Here is a 15,913-nt window from a genome sequence, read left to right on the forward strand (position 1 = left end):
TGCATATACTTCTCACAATTTCTCACAAATAGCTAATATCATATTCTCACATTCAAAGAAAATCATTAATGTCAAGAAGCATATCATAACAAGTATAAGTGATGGATAATAGAGTATCTAATTACTATCAATATTAAGTATCAATTATACAGGTACCAATCATACTTATACTACGTAATAGAAGTATTATCGATACTTATGAATATTATTTAACTAAAACAGATTAGTATTATATTTATCTAACCCAATATTATTGCTATATCAGTTTAGATATATGATGAAAGTTTCTGCTTACCTATCATTATAATTCATTTGCTTAATGTTCCATAAAAAATTAGCAATCGAATCTTTCTACTTATTTTAAATTTATATTGTATTCCAAGAAGCAAATCAATGGTGTCTACTTTTATTGGCTAATGTGTGTGTGTGTGAAGAAAATACATATTCAACTGGCATATGAATATATATTAAAAAAATATGTGCACAAGCAAGAGCTTTTAACCCTATGCAAAAACGACCTGCACAAAAATGAGGTATGTGTCATGTAATCTTGGTAATTGCTGAAGATTACTGTAGATGTTCTCTGCATGAAGTTGATGTTGTTGATGTTGGCACCGTCCAATTCAATCTAACTTGATTTGAATATGCATCAATGGGTAGGAATGATGACATGATTGTAGGTATAAAATATTGTTGATATTGTCCCTTTCCAAGCCAATAAAACTTGATTTTAGGCATGATGACATGCTTATAGGTATGTATAATCATCATCATGGCACAGTTTGCTCCATACATTTTCTGTAACGGGCCATTTTCATTGCTTCTACTTGAATGGTGATATTTAAAGAAGAATCACGCAACTTGTTCATGTGTCTGAAAGGTGACAACGCGTTCTGTGGCTCTTACTGTCGTTTTGCAAGTTGGTATATTATTAGTTTTTGTGATGTGGCTGCTTTCTGATGATAGAAAATTATATTTTACATCACGGCATCTGCATAGAGAAATTTGGCACGATGAAAGAAGCTTATTGGCCGTGGCCGCTTTTAGTTGTTTAAACGATGACAACTTAGATGGTAGCCGTTGCCTGCTTCTTCTACCAACCACTGGAATAAAGAAGACAGCCACTCGGCCCCCACACACACAAAAAAAATGTGTGGTACTACGAGACCTACCCATCTGTAAAGTTTTTGGAATTTGTTAGTAGTAGTTGTTACCCTTGTCAAATAGGTAAGTGATGGGCATGTGATAGATCTCGAAGGCGACTAAAATCGACATAGTGAATCGAACCAATAAAGAACTCACAATAAAACTTCGAATCAACTTGGCCAATGCCTACGCATGACCAGCTCAGAGGTGGAAGGAGAATTCACCCAATTTCAAGATTTTTCTCCACTGGCCACACCATAGTGATCGCTACCGCAACCGCGAGCGTTTTTTCTAACCACACGAACTCGATCGATGAGCGAGATGTGCGATGATTGCCCAAAAAGGCCAATTCGTACATCCAAATTCGTCGACGACGAGCACCGACCTTGACTTATACAAACCAATCTTGTGGAACCACCTTTTAAGTAAATGCTTTCGAGCCTTTATACACCTTTGTGTTGTCGCTCTGCCACTCTCGCAATATATTTACTGTACGTCGAGATCGATCTGACTTAGGCGTTGAAGGATACTCTTTGCTCTGCTCTATCTTTGTTGCTTCAAGTCGGATCTGGCGTCGGAGCAAAGGTCCGATTACGGTCTTCTGTTTTTAGCATGATTTTGAGAACAACCGATATTAGAGCCATCACCATCCGCGCATATCAACCACTATCTGCCCATCTTGAAAGTACGTTGTGATCTTTCACCGGCTTCTACAATTTGAACAGCCGATTACCGAGCCCTTTAGTAAGTTAGTTCGCACTCAAATCAATTTTCAATAGGAAACAGCATGATTTCAGCCGAAGTCCTCATGCATCCTTTCCCAACGTCAGCTCAAATGTGTGAATACTTATGCCAGATGAATCTTCGGTGAGGTTTGGCTTCAAGGTCAGTAAGAATAAATCCCACATAAAGGAGGTATGAAGTATAAGGTGGCAAGACAAGCACAATCACAAACGGCAGCAGACGGAGGCTAACACCAGAACCACAAATGTGAATAGATAGCGAAATTTATTCCTTACAGAGAAATCACATGTGTTTTCAAAAAGTTTCGTCCGTGAACTTGGCACCAGAACCAGAAATGTAAAGCGAGGGCGAAATTTGGATGGGTTGCATTAAGTTCCACCCTGAACTTGACTAACGAACCAATCAAGAGTCATAAAACATCCAAGTGCCGGAGTGAGCTGACCTTTTTATTTTGAATTAATTAGGGGTCGGTGATTTGAGCAAACAACAAACCCAAACATCTAAGCCTGAATATTTGGTTCAAGTGCATGGATGGTATTTAATGATGAAATGAACGTTTCTTGCTTTGTACGAGTGCAAAATCAATAAAAAAAAAATAAACTAAAAATCGATATCATTGCTCGTGATCTATGCCATTAAAATACTTATATATCAAAGTTCAGATATTTCTACTAATTTTTAATCTATCTATCAAGTTAATGCAAAACAATTGGAATGATGCGATACTATATTTTGCTATAATTCGAGTATTAAAATATATTAATTTTTCATCTATATATATTTTAGCATGCATAGATTATGATTTAGAAGATGGAATTTAAATGCTTTATCGTATCTTTGCATTATGGTACAATAAAAATTGTTTATTTTATGTCTATATGCGTAGTTTAGAAGCTGCTCGAATATGCCTCTTTTGCTTTTTAAGTACGTCAAATAGTATAGATCACAATCAACTGTATAAATTTTTAAGTTTGAATACATCGGTTTTGATTTTGGACTTGAGAAAAAAATATATTCTCTTCTCTTGCAAGGAGCACGAATCACCCCTTTAATAATAAATTAGTTTTTATAATTTTTAAAAATTAATTAAGGATTTTTAAACGTTGAAATTGGAATTTTTCTGCCAAACAAATTGAAAGTAGAAATCAAGCCACTAAAACATCTCCATTTCTGTCTTCAAAAATAAAAGAATTTTTTATGTACATATCCTTCTAAATATTAAAATTTGCATGAACACTTTCTTCAAATTTATATTTGCATATATACCCTTTATAAAATATTTGCTTCGCGTGCATACCCTTTATTTTTTTTTTCTTGCATATGTGCCCACACAATCTAACAACATCAAGAAATTAGTGGTTTAAAATTAAAAATAATTGAAATACTCTTAATGGGTAGATATGCAAAAAGAAATATTTATAAAGGTATATATGCAAATAATACTTTGCGAGAGTATTCGTGCAATTTCACATATTTAGGAGGATTTACATGCAAAAAATTTAAAATTTATTTTTTTCTATTTCAACCTGTTTTAACACTCAGATTTGTCTAGTGTCTGCTCCTCAATATTTTTCATAAAAATATTGCTTAAGAAAAAAATTGATGCGACAATTAGATAGCAAAAAGAGTCTTAGTGGCCTGGGAGGTTGTTTGCTTGCCGACTAGGTACAGGGGTCTGGGGGTGCAGTCCCTGTTGTCGAGACAGGAGGCCTTAGCAGCGCGACATGCTGCCAGATTTGTTCTTGAGCCTGATAGTATGTGGTCTTTCCTGATGAGGGCTAAGTACGGCAATCTACTATCTGGTACTCATGTGGGGCGTCATCATTCATCGGTATGGAGAGAGATGTGTGCTAGAGCCGGATTGGTGCTTCTGGAGATTAGATGGGCCGTTAGTGATGGCCGGTCAATCGATATATTGGAGGACAACTGGGTTACTGAGTTGCCGATTAGTCGATTGCCGACCATGGTGGACACGGCGAAGCTAGTTGGATACCAGGTCAGCGACCTGTTGGATCATGGTGGGGGTCGTTGGAGGGAGGGGCGATTCGGAAAGCTTTTGGGGAGCAATTGGCGGAGGTGGTCCTGGCGATACCAGCCCCCGGTCGGGAGGTGCCAGACAGGTTGGTATGGGTGCCTACGAGGCGGTCACAGGTTCAAGCCAGGGATCTTCAGGCTCTAATCAGTCGGAAGTCGGTTCGGCAGATTGAGGGAGGTTGAATTTGGAGGATGTGTATACACCCATGTGTTGCCCTCTTCGTCTGGAAGATGGCATAGGGCTGTCTTCCGACCAGAAGTTTGTTAGCCCGACGTGGTGTGCGGATCACGCAGTGCTGCGAGATGTGTATAGATACTAAGGAGACTATTGATCATGTTCTACTGCGGTGTCCCAGGACCAAGACGATATGGAGGAGGTCCCCTGGGTTGTTACCTTAGGCAGTGGAGTTAACACAGGATTTGATTCACTTGTTGAGGGTCTCCATGCGACGCTCGAGCACTTTTGGGGTCAGAATTCTGAGGGCATACTTGTCCTACCATATATGATTGGACAGGAATGCCGGTTTGTTTGAGGATAGGAGATCGCCTTCGTGGATGGTGGTGGACAGAGCTATGCGTCAGGCAGGGGAGGTCACTTCTGCTACCACGTCGTTCCCTTCCGAGTTAACCAGGGACATTTGGGGTACCCTATTCGCTATTTCAGCGTCCAGATTTGCCTTTGTTTCTTTAGTGCCTCCACCCCTTGGTCATCTCAAAGTGAACTTTTATGGTAATATGTCGGTGGATGGAGTGTCTAAAAGTATGGGATTTGTTATCCGTGACCATCTTGGTAGATTGATTGTAGTTGGAGGCTGTCGCACGCCTGGCCTTACTGCACTTGGGGCAGAGCTCCAAGCAGTATGGGAGGGGATCTCCTATGTGAGGCGGCTACTGGGCGCAGAGCGTGTGCACCTCGAGGGGGATTCTACTATGGTGATCGACTGGATTCAGGGAGTGGACAGGTATGGAGACGGTCACCCCCTCATCCGCGAGTCCCATAGACTGGTATGGGAGTTGAGAGGCGTTCAGATATCACATGTGTTCAGGAAAGTAAACAGTGCAGTAAACTGGGTCGCTTCCTTTGTCGTCTGGCATTCCGGAGAGTTTTTATAGATATCGACGGGGGACATACCTCAACCCTTGTATTTTTTACTTTCTCTTGATTTGGCAGGATGTACTCACGTTAGAGCTATGTGAATTGCCATTTTCACCAAAACAAAAGAGAGTTATGGAAGTTTTTTCACTTATAATGAGATTATTCTACTTTAGTTTTCTTCATTTATAACAACCACTATATCTTATTTTATTAAATCATAGCTTATAATATTTATTGTTACAGATGCATATATGATGATATGTATTAGAATATAGAAAAGAATTAGAAACTCCTAAAGGCACATAATAGATTGCAATGATCGAGGTTCCTTGTTGCTACTATGATCATGGGTAGAAGAATAATATCAATCATCCTCAAGCAAAATTATTGAAGGACTTTGAATCCTTCAAACTTATTAACAACCTCCGCAACCATATGGTATAAGGCCGCTCCATACGTTGTATACCTTAAGTCAGTTTTCTTTGGAGCTTCAACTTTTAAAAAAAAAAATGTTGCATGGAACCCATCTTGTCATAGTAATTTTAATTCAGCCACTAGTCTGAGAAATTTTCCAACTATAAAAAATAAACATTGCAAATCTCATTCATTAAAAGATAAATATTGCAAATCTCTCACAATATTTTTTTAAAAATAATTTAGAAAACTAAAGGCATGACCTGACCATCTTCATATAAAAAAGATATAATGAAGGGTTGTTTATGATGGAGAAGGGAGAAGTGAAAGAGAGGGTCAAGAGAGATCGAAAAATTTTTCAAAAAGGGTAGAAATATTAGTTTTCATGAGACCTGTTAACTTGTTATCCACTTTAAAAATAAAAAGATACTTTCATAATTTTAATTAATTTTTAATTTAAATAAATATGATTTTAGCTAATCATGATAGTCGAATTGCTATGTCAAAGGTATTCATATAAAAATAGTGTTTTGTAAGAGCATGCACGTAAACATCAATTTGGAGAATATTCATGCAAATTCCAATATTTAGAAGGATATTTATGCAAAAATTTAATTTTTTTTGTAGAATACTTTTTTGAATATTTGAAATTGCATATTTGTATATATACCCTTATAAACATTTCTTTTTCTATGTTTACCTTCTATGAGTATTTTCGTCATTTCAATTTTAAACTGCTAACATTTGAATAGCGTTAGATGGTATGGGTAGATACACAAAAAAAGAAAAAAAAAGACAGGTGTACATATAAAACAAGTTCTTGATGAGGATACATATACAAATATTGGTTTAAAAGGGTATTTACATAAATTTTAATATTTAAAAAGTATGTACGCTAAAAAAAAAACTTAAAATAAAAACTGGAAATTGGAAACCAAAAGCGATGCTCGGCAGGGCCTTGGTCTAGTGCAAACCACAATTGGGCTTTCCTCCTTTGTGGTTTGTAGAAAACTTGGATCCGGGTTAACTCGGCCCAATTCGCACCCTAAAACCCCATCCGAAAGCCTTAAACCCTCCTCGCCGAACCCCCGGGATCCCAAACCCTCGCCCTCCCCCGTCCATGGCCGCCGCTTCCACGGATGGCGGCGCCGCTGCCGCCACCCACCAGCCCTACGTCCTCCGGGAGACCCTGGTCGGCCACAAGCGCGCCGTCTCATCGGTGAAGTTCTCCCCCGACGGCTCCCTCCTCGCCTCCGCCTCTGCCGACAAGACTCTCCGCGTCTGGTCCACCGCCGATCTCTCCCTCTGTGCTGAGCTCTCTGGCCACGACGAGGGCGTCTCCGACGTCTCCTTCTCCGCCGACGGCCGCTACCTCTGCTCCGCCTCCGACGACCGCACCATCCGCATCTGGGACCTCGCCACCGCTGCCCCTCTCAAGACTTTCACCGGGCACACCAACTACGCCTTCTGCTGCTCCTTCAACCCCCAGTCCAACATGATCGCCTCCGGCTCTTTCGACGAGACCGTCCGCGTCTGGGAGGTCAAGTCCGGCAAGTGCCTCCGCGTCCTCCCCGCCCACTCCGAGCCCGTCACCGCCGTCGACTTCAACCACGACGGCAGCCTCATCGTCTCCAGCAGCTATGACGGGCTCTGCCGGATTTGGGACTCGGCAACCGGGCACTGCATGAAGACCCTCATCGACGACGAGAGCCCTCCAGTGTCCTTCGTCAAGTTCTCGCCCAATGGGAAGTTCGTCCTCGCGGCCACTCTCGATAGCACCTTGGTATGGTTGATCATTAGCTTCTATTCATTTTTCAGTATATTTTTACATTCACTGAGTAATGAAAATTGCATTGCTGTAGAAAAGATTCGCTTTTTATGTGCTGATTCCAAATAAAATTGATTGTGGAGTGGTGAATTTTAGGTTGGGGATCATATTTTTGAAAACAAAAATAGGTAAAAGGCAATCCGCACGTCGATTTTTGAAGTCTTCCTTTGAGCATCAACTCTCTCTGGAAACAACATGAGATATTTAAGTAACTAAATGCAGAGAGAAAGAAACTTCTTTTTGTGGTAGGTCCATGTTCACTTGTGGATCATGCATTTAGGTTTGTTAGGTGCTATGAATGTTAAGATCTGGGATCCCCTTCACGGGAGAAATATTTATTGGATGCTGAATGAATCATAAGAATCAGTATTTATCATGAAATATCGAGTCTTATCTCGAGCATCTACTCTTCCCAAAGATAAAATGAGATAATATAACTACCTAAATGCAGAGAAGTAAGTGAATCGTTTTTCTGTAGGAGTTCCTTTCAGAGTCAAGCTTATGTTTAGCTTATATGGTACTTTTTCCGCTTTAGTTCTTTTTATTGTATTACAGTTGTCTAGCTTATATATATGGCGTGAGATATGATGGCTGTCAAGATATTTTGCATCTCACCTGGAGACCCTGTTTTGAGTGTCTAAGGCTCTGAATTGTTTCATCTGAAAATTAGCTAGTGGAATTTGCAAATTTGAGTCATTCTCAGATTTGGCCTGTTTTCCCCATTCCTGACCAGCTCATCTTTATTTTATATTTTCAGTTATATTAAGTTTCTGCTGCAATTCATTTCATCAAATCAGCAATACTCATCATTATCTGATTGGTTACATCTGAAACAAGCATGAACCCATGGTCAAATGAGTTATGACTTATTTTGGCATGTATTTAGGAATGGATTTCCAATAGAACCGGTGTATTTGGTCTGAAATAATGTGGCATTCACCATGGCTGCTAGTTCTCAGAATTTCAAAAACTGAAACTAGTTTTGGTTTCTCTTTCTGAAAACTAAAAATCTCAAACCTGTTTGGTACACATTGCTGTACTTATATCTAAAACTGAAAACCTGTTTGGTAATCAATGCTGTTCTCAAAATGCATCCATTAAGGTATGAATAGAATATTTAATATTGGCAAAGGTTTTTAAATAATCAGATACAATTATGAATATAATCTTCAATACATATCAATGACGACTATACATTCAGAGCATTATATGTTTGAACTTTGCATATGGTGGAGAAGGGAGTCTCAATCATGTGAGATTTATAGGAACACAGAACTACTTGATCTGAGAAAAAGAAAGAGGACTATGATGGAGTGAGATAAGGCCTACATGATATAGATGTCTTAAAAACTAGCAGATTTGAATTAAATTGAAATTGTTATAATCGAAAGATTTTTTTTAAAAAAATATTTCATCCTATCTTCTAATCAGAGGAAAAATTGCTATCAAGAATCATAGCAATGTCAAAATGGTGGGGAGGGGTCATTAGTGGCGGTGGAGGTTCAGGTGGTGGTTGTGGTTATGGTGGCGGCAGGTGGTGGTGGTGCTGCTGGTGGGCTGCAGGGGAGGAAGAGAAAGAGGAGAAGAAGAGGTGCTGTGGCTATATTATTTGTGGACAATACTGTTAGTTCTTTGACAAAAGTAGGATTGTATGTTAGTTGAAGTAATGACTGGTTGGATTAACCATGAATTTTAACTATATTTGAAATAGATGTGTGAGTGAAATCACAATTAAATTGATCGTCTAGAGATACACTAGTGCAATCATGGCTATCTTGGATTGCATTGGAGATGGAGATATAAAGATGCATTTTTAATAGAATTGAAGTGAGCTTTATGATTTGGAGAGTTTCTCCTTGGGTTTTATATAGTCACTAAGTTGCCTTGAGATTTGTAGGTAAAATGCTACATTTGACTGCAGGGTCAACTATGTTCTACAGGACCAACATTGGGTAATTTAGAGTTTTAAGCATGTAAGATAAGCGTAGGAGATATGAGAGCAGTTAGATTAATGTGGGGCAAGAGTAGGAACTTTTGAATTAAGTATGAGTAGTTTAGGATAATCTTGGAGTAAATTTGTTGAAGTAATTAAGAATTGATTTAGATAGTATTAGCATATATAAATTGCAACAAAGATGTGAAAATGGCTGCAGCAATGTGAGGGTTTCAATATGCTTAGGAGGGTCTAAAGAAAGAGAAAATTCAAGGAATGATTGGACGTTGTGAAGGAAATCTTGAAAAGGTTTGCATTGACAACTTGTAGACTCTGATAGGAATGAATGGTGAAGTATTTCATTTTTCAATGCTGTAAATACTGAAGAGATAATGGAACAGTCATCCTTCTTTTGTACTCTGTCAAACTCAGCTGGAAGCCATATAGAGAGTTTCCTACTATATTGGACCTTCTTGATGTCAATTTGACATCTTCTATTAGACTCTATCTTCCAGCAGTGCCTACTTAAACATATTATCTTTAAACTCCTTCTGTTCCTCCAGATTAGGAGAGGTTGGGATGTCTTGGTGGTCGTAAAGCTGTGGTGTATTTGGTTAGATTAAAATGCAAAACTCTTCAGAACAAACAGTACAATGAGCAGGAGACCCAGGACAGCATTCTTTTTCTTCTTGCAGACTGGATTAGGGTGGCTTGTGGAAAAGAAGTTGCATTAGCCTGTTCAAAATAGTTGGGACACAAAGATTGGTTTATTTCTGTGATTTAGTAAGTGCTGGACAACACATGCTGGAGGGTCTCAAAGACACTCGTTTTAAGGTTTTAAGCATTATAGCCACTTCTTGGCAGTTCATTGACAGAAAATTGCCAATTTTATCTGCAGCGAAGGCAATGAAATTGTTGTCTGGTTGTAGCAGGCAGACCTCACGGAAGCCTTAGCTGGAAAGGGAGGATATCTTAGAAGTTCAGTTAGCTCAGTGGGACACTGTAAGCTATATGCATTGTAGATTATCTTACACTTTATTTCTATTGGTTGATTTATCAATGAAAAGAAAGTTTGATGATACAAAATGCTTTAACAAATTGTCCTGCCTTCAAGTTCACCATTCAGTATTATGCAGTTGTCTGGTTGTTAGGTAATACGAAAATAGGTTTGTACAAAAATTAAAATAAATATCTTTTACAAGAGTACTTGTTTGTTTGCTTTCAGAAAACCTGTTTTGTAAAAAATGACTGAAAAATGAGTTTCGTGAGAAACAATCTCCCCTTGCTTTTCAATCAGGTTTTACCATGAACAGTTGTAAGAAATCTCATATATCACCATAGGGCCCCTACAAAATTTGATAATGAAGGTTAGAATACTACCCTGATCCATTGGATGGAAACTAGACATAGGATTGCCATAAAAAAATAATTAAGTTGTTCAAGTGCTTTGCTTAATTTCTTAAATGAGCAGCTGATGCTTCAATAACTGCTTAGGGCCTGTTGGATGGCTGGGTACATTATTCTTTGGATAAGGTGTGGTTCGATTAGAATAAAATTTAGGGGAAAAGAGAGAGAGGAGAGAGAACTAAAAGTTATAGGGATCGAGAGTTCGAGACCATCTGGAGCTCACAATCCCTGAAAAATTGGGATTATTCGTTCCATTTGAGAGATGTTTTACCTTATGCGGACTGTTATGAGTCCCATTATGGTTAAATTCTCTCTCCCCCGTGCTTAATTTCTTATCATATTCTTAATTTTTCAACCATATATAGATAAAATCATATCTTGTTGCCTTATAAGAAGTTCTAGCATCCTTGAAGCCATGCGTTGGCTAAAATTTCTAGTGCTTAAGCAGGCAACATTTTGGACTTTAGAGGCCTCTTAAGTAGGCAAATACTCAAGCTTCATGCTTTTATAACAAAGTTTATCCATGTTTATCATTTAATCAGTGTCTATGTGTTGCATCGATTAAATAATCTTTAACCATTAAAATAGTTCTGTGTTCTTCCCTCTCGACTCTGGCTTTCAATCCTTAAATGGAATTTTGTAGCGTGAAGTTCTGCTTTTTTTTTTTGATCTGGCAACATCAACCATCAATTTGATGATTTTGTTGGTATTCTCAATTGTATGATTATATCTTATTGCTACTTTCTGACAATGAGCCTTTTTCTTTTGTCATGAATCTATTGTATGTTATCATATTCAGACATCTTACTGCAAGTATGATGATCAAATTAATATAATCTCTCTTTGATTAGTTCCCATAACTTACAAGAGCATTCAGACCGAAAGGTTCATTTTGCACTGGAATCTTTATAGTTGCTGCATGGTTGACTTCAAAAATTTGCTTGGTGATTGCAATGGACTAAAAGTTCGACATTGCGAAGTCCAATATCATCTACTTGAAACTAGCTAATACACTTGAGCAACATATTTTTGGCCTTACAGTTTAAGTAGAAGGGCTACAAAATCACCATCTGTAAAAGGCATTCTGGACAAGTAGCCAGAACAATATCTTTTTTACATAATGAAGGTGTAAGAAACTCGTTCACAGAAGATATATAAGAGTGATTTGCTTATATTTCAACATAGCTAAAAATACCTATCCTTTTGGCTATGCGGAAAGAATTTTTCTGATGGAAGAGTGTATTTAAGGAGCATGTTCCATGTTGACATTCTGATAGAGTGCTTTTTTATTTATTATTAAATTCCTTGGTTCCGAGCCCCGAGGCAAGTTGATATGTAAGCTGTTAATGTTATGTGCTATTTGGCTAATATACTCTTACCTGATCGTTTGGGAGGTGCTTTGTCCGAACATGTATGATAAAGATATGTATAATACTTAGGACTTCAGCAGCATTTAATCAAACTGGAATTTGATGATCATATCAACTTTGTAATGTTCTGAAGTTTGCCAAATAGCAGTATTTCAGGTAGTTGTACTACACGAAACTATATTTCAAATTTCCTTTTGTTTAAGACCTTTTCAAATACTCTAGTTTACGCTTCATGTGGTCGTATTATACCTGGGGTGAAATTGTTTCCTTAGTTGGCTACTGATAAACTTTATGTGACTTGTGAGAATTATTAAAAAGCATAACCGACATCAAACCTTCATCCAAGTATTTGTACTCTGTTGAAAGAATTGTGGAATAGCCAGTCATTTAAGCATTCCTAGTTAAATGTGCAATTATCTATTTTATTCACCATTAGACGTCTATGCATGTCTTGTTGGTCATGCCTTAAGTTTATAAAATGGAGAGGACATGCTTATAAAGTAGAGCAGGGTCAATTTGATTTCATCAACACTGTGGAGTTATTAGAAGGGAAGGAAATCAGATTTTCTAGAGGTCAAGATATTCTCAAGCACATTATTGAAAATAATGAAACATCTTACTTTTATTGGAATAGACCTTAAGAAGAAGCTGTTATCCTTCATGTGGAAATAAGATTTTAAATTCATGTTATGCTTGCTTATCTCATTTTCAATACCATATTGACAGTCCACTTATTTGGCGATGACTGAAGCTCAATATTGATGGCAGCTTGTTTAGCAAACTGGTCCTTCCACTATTAGCGGAGCAGTAAAGGGCTCCTACTTAAATATGTCAATCCTTTGGTTAAAAAGATAAAAGAAATACACAGGTACTCTCTGTGAAGGGGAGACTACGTGATTTTGCAAAAATGAAATTAGTGTTGAAGGTCGCTCCAGCATTGTTATTCCTTTTTTCAAATGGTCAAATGCCTTCTAAAAACTTGCCTCAAGTGAATGCATTTCCTTCAGTTATACTCTTAGGGCGGCATTTATTCCGACATAGAGATAATATTGTATCATATGGGGTTGTATTTTCCTGTAACATCTCACTGTCTTTGGATACTTGAGATCCCAGTATGTAATCATATGCTATCTGTACTATCTACTGAGTGAGAGGAACAATAGGGTGAAACTCTATTTACAAAAGAAATAGAAGAAAAAGCTTTCGGTATGCTTTATATATTGTTGTATATATAATCAAGTTCGAAAGCATCTCCATTCCTTCATAATTCCAAAACCAAAGTGGGTTCAAAAACATTCACTGTATTTGAAACAGGTTGACGGTTCATAGGTTTAAAGATCTTAAAAGCTTAGATTTTTCATCTTATACGGCTAACAGGTTCTAGATCGTGATGCATCTTGTCTCATAATCATATCTCAACATTCAGATTCTGTTGCTTGCAGAGGCTTTGGAACTTCTCAGCAGGTAAATTTCTAAAGACATACACTGGACACATCAATTCGAAGTTCTGCATTCCAGCCGCATTCTCTGTCACAAATGGGAAGTACATTGTTAGCGGTTCAGAGGACAACTGTGTGTACCTGTGGGAACTCCAAACAAGAAAAATTGTCCAGAAACTGAAAGGTCATACAGACACTGTAATTGCCGTTTCATGCCATCCATCAGAGAACGTGGTTGCCTCGGGGGCACTTGGTAAGGACAAGACAGTAAAGATATGGATTCAGGAGGATGAAGATCAAAAAGAAGCTGAGTGAGTTTTGTTGCAACACCATTATGGAATCTTCATTGGGGGGCTTGTTTTTTCAGGGGCCAAATCGTGATTTTGCAAAAAATGAAATTCCTACTACATAGTTTTACCTACCCTATCTTGTCAATCCACCACTGTGTTATCTTCACTAGGGGAACTGTTACCCTAGGGCAAAATCGTGTTAATGTCAAATATATTTATCTTATCCACATATTTGTGCAATTCAGAGTTCTGTACCTGATCATGCATGGGATACAGCAAATGCTGCAAGTGGTGGTTCCAGAATGGACAATCTTGTATCCAAGGCATGGATCCTCTTCTGTGGTGGGTTGGTGCTTGTTTATTAAAATAATTTTTCAGCAACTAGCTCGTGGCAATACAGAGAGATGAAAGATCCATCTCATCATGGTTGCTCCCATGGCAGCAGGCATAAGATACAATATTTTGTCTTATGTTTTTCGCGTGAAGTCTACTAAGGCTTAGCTGACCTCTTAGTGACTGACATATTTCTCCCTTGCTACTTATTGTCAGAGACCAATCTCTTTGTTCCTTACTATATTCCATCAATTTGTTTTTTTGACATTCCTCATCTAGCAGCTTTTTGTGACCTGGAACTGAAAATTGTTGGACAAGTCATTTAGATGCCAGTCCTCCCTGTCTCCAATTATCATGTTAAGCTTTCCTTATTTTTTAGGTTTTTTCTTTTTCATGGTTCACTTACCAGTTCAAATTGAGCGGTATGGTATGGGATATAATACTATACCGGTTTGGCATTGGTATTCGGTATCGGTAGCATACTGATATTTGATATGCCAAATATATTTTATATCATACCATATTAATACAGTGCTAGTGTGGCACTAGTATATGGTCCACGGTGAACTTTGCCTCTTTTTTTTTACCACAAATTTTGCTTTCATCAATAGATAGTCCTTGTATATAGATAGACTTGTTATTTGTAACAGTTATGCTAATTACGTGTACGGATGAAGGGTTAAATATAAAATAGTAGTTGAGATTAAGGACCTAGAATAAAAATTTTAGAAAATTGAAATTAAGTATTGTTGGGGGAAGAACCCCAAGTCATACATTCACGGAGGCGCTCGGCCGAAGAGCGCCAGCCGGAAAGTTGCTCGGCCAAGGAGTGCCGAACAGAGAGCTGCTCGGCCGAAGAGCGCCGACCAGAAAGCTGCTCGGCCAAAGGATGCCGACCAGGAAGGCGCTCGACTAGAAGGCGCCGACCAGAGTGCGCGCCAAGAGGTGCCCAACCAAAATAAGCTGCTCGGTTAGACAGCGCCGACCAAAGACAGCGCCGAGGCGCTCTGCTAGAAGGTGCTCGCCTAAAGGGCGCCGACCAGGAGTATTCGAAGCAGCCCCGCCACAGGGCGCCCCATTGGGCGACCAGCTCGGCTCGGCACCCTTGCCGAGCCGATGCCTTAACCAAATGTTCAACCTCCGCCTAAAGTCCAAGGGACTTGACAACTCCTACGGCTTGCGACCTGCCACTATCTCCAAGCCATCAAGGCCTAAGATCTCAGCAGGCACTCGGCACGATCTGCCATTAATGCATGAGACTCCCTCAAGTCTCCGATGCACTCAGGCATTTAATGAACACGGCCCAAGACGATCTCCGGATCACTGAACCATCAGAGCGCATGGCTCTACCTGACCGCCGGTTCATTCGGTAATAAATGCACTCACCATCCACAGACCCCAGGCCCGCTACGGCCGGCGGTTCAACCACTCCAACAGGTCCGATCGACCGTGACAACTCTCTGGTTCCGGTCTGATTCGGCCCTGTTTTCCACTACGCCATAAATGGGCCAAATCGTGCCCAATTACTACAGACAGGGACAAATCCCCCGGTTACCTCCCAGGTAACGTAATCCCCTCCTATAAAAGGGAACCTGGGAGAACCAAGGAAAAGGGAGAAAAAAAACGGAAACAGATCTCCGAGACTGAACCATCCGGGAAGCACAGACACAATAGATGACATCATTCTCTTTGTCTTCTTGATCTGATAAAATACTGTGTCTTCTCCATACACTCCCCCCCCGCTCTCTCCACATACTTGCCCCCTCTGACTTAGGCATCGGAGGGCCGGCGCCGGGGAGCCCGGCCACCGGTTTTCCTTGCAGGACTCGCACACCCCCCGCGGCGGAGGACGCAGCCAGCCGGCGCACCGCCGTCCGCC

At 39.4% G+C, this 15,913-nt stretch overlaps 1 protein-coding gene across 1 annotated transcript; it reads left to right on the top strand.

Annotated features, from left to right (window-relative positions):
• Window positions 1–6,499: 6,499 nt before the first annotated feature.
• LOC120111129 (COMPASS-like H3K4 histone methylase component WDR5A) lies at window positions 6,500–13,945 on the top strand. The gene is made up of 2 exons (XM_039127640.1): window positions 6,500–7,217; window positions 13,415–13,945. Exons 1-2 carry the CDS (start codon window positions 6,555–6,557, stop codon window positions 13,724–13,726), a joined length of 975 nt encoding a protein of 324 aa, XP_038983568.1. The 5' UTR covers window positions 6,500–6,554; the 3' UTR covers window positions 13,727–13,945.
• The last annotated feature ends 1,968 nt before the right edge of the window (window positions 13,946–15,913 follow it).

Source organism: Phoenix dactylifera, chromosome 6, assembly GCF_009389715.1.
Source record: "Phoenix dactylifera cultivar Barhee BC4 chromosome 6, palm_55x_up_171113_PBpolish2nd_filt_p, whole genome shotgun sequence".
NCBI lineage: Eukaryota > Viridiplantae > Streptophyta > Magnoliopsida > Arecales > Arecaceae > Phoenix > Phoenix dactylifera.

What these genes read in the sequence shown, in the direction of transcription:
- LOC120111129 (XM_039127640.1), top strand. Translation starts at nt 6,555, where the DNA reads ATGGCCGCCGCTTCCACGGATGGCGGCGCCGCTGCCGCCACCCACCAG. An exon ending in CCACTCTCGATAGCACCTTG is followed by an intron (nt 7,218 to 13,414) that starts GTATGGTTGATC and finishes TGTTGCTTGCAG; the next exon opens with AGGCTTTGGAACTTCTCAGC.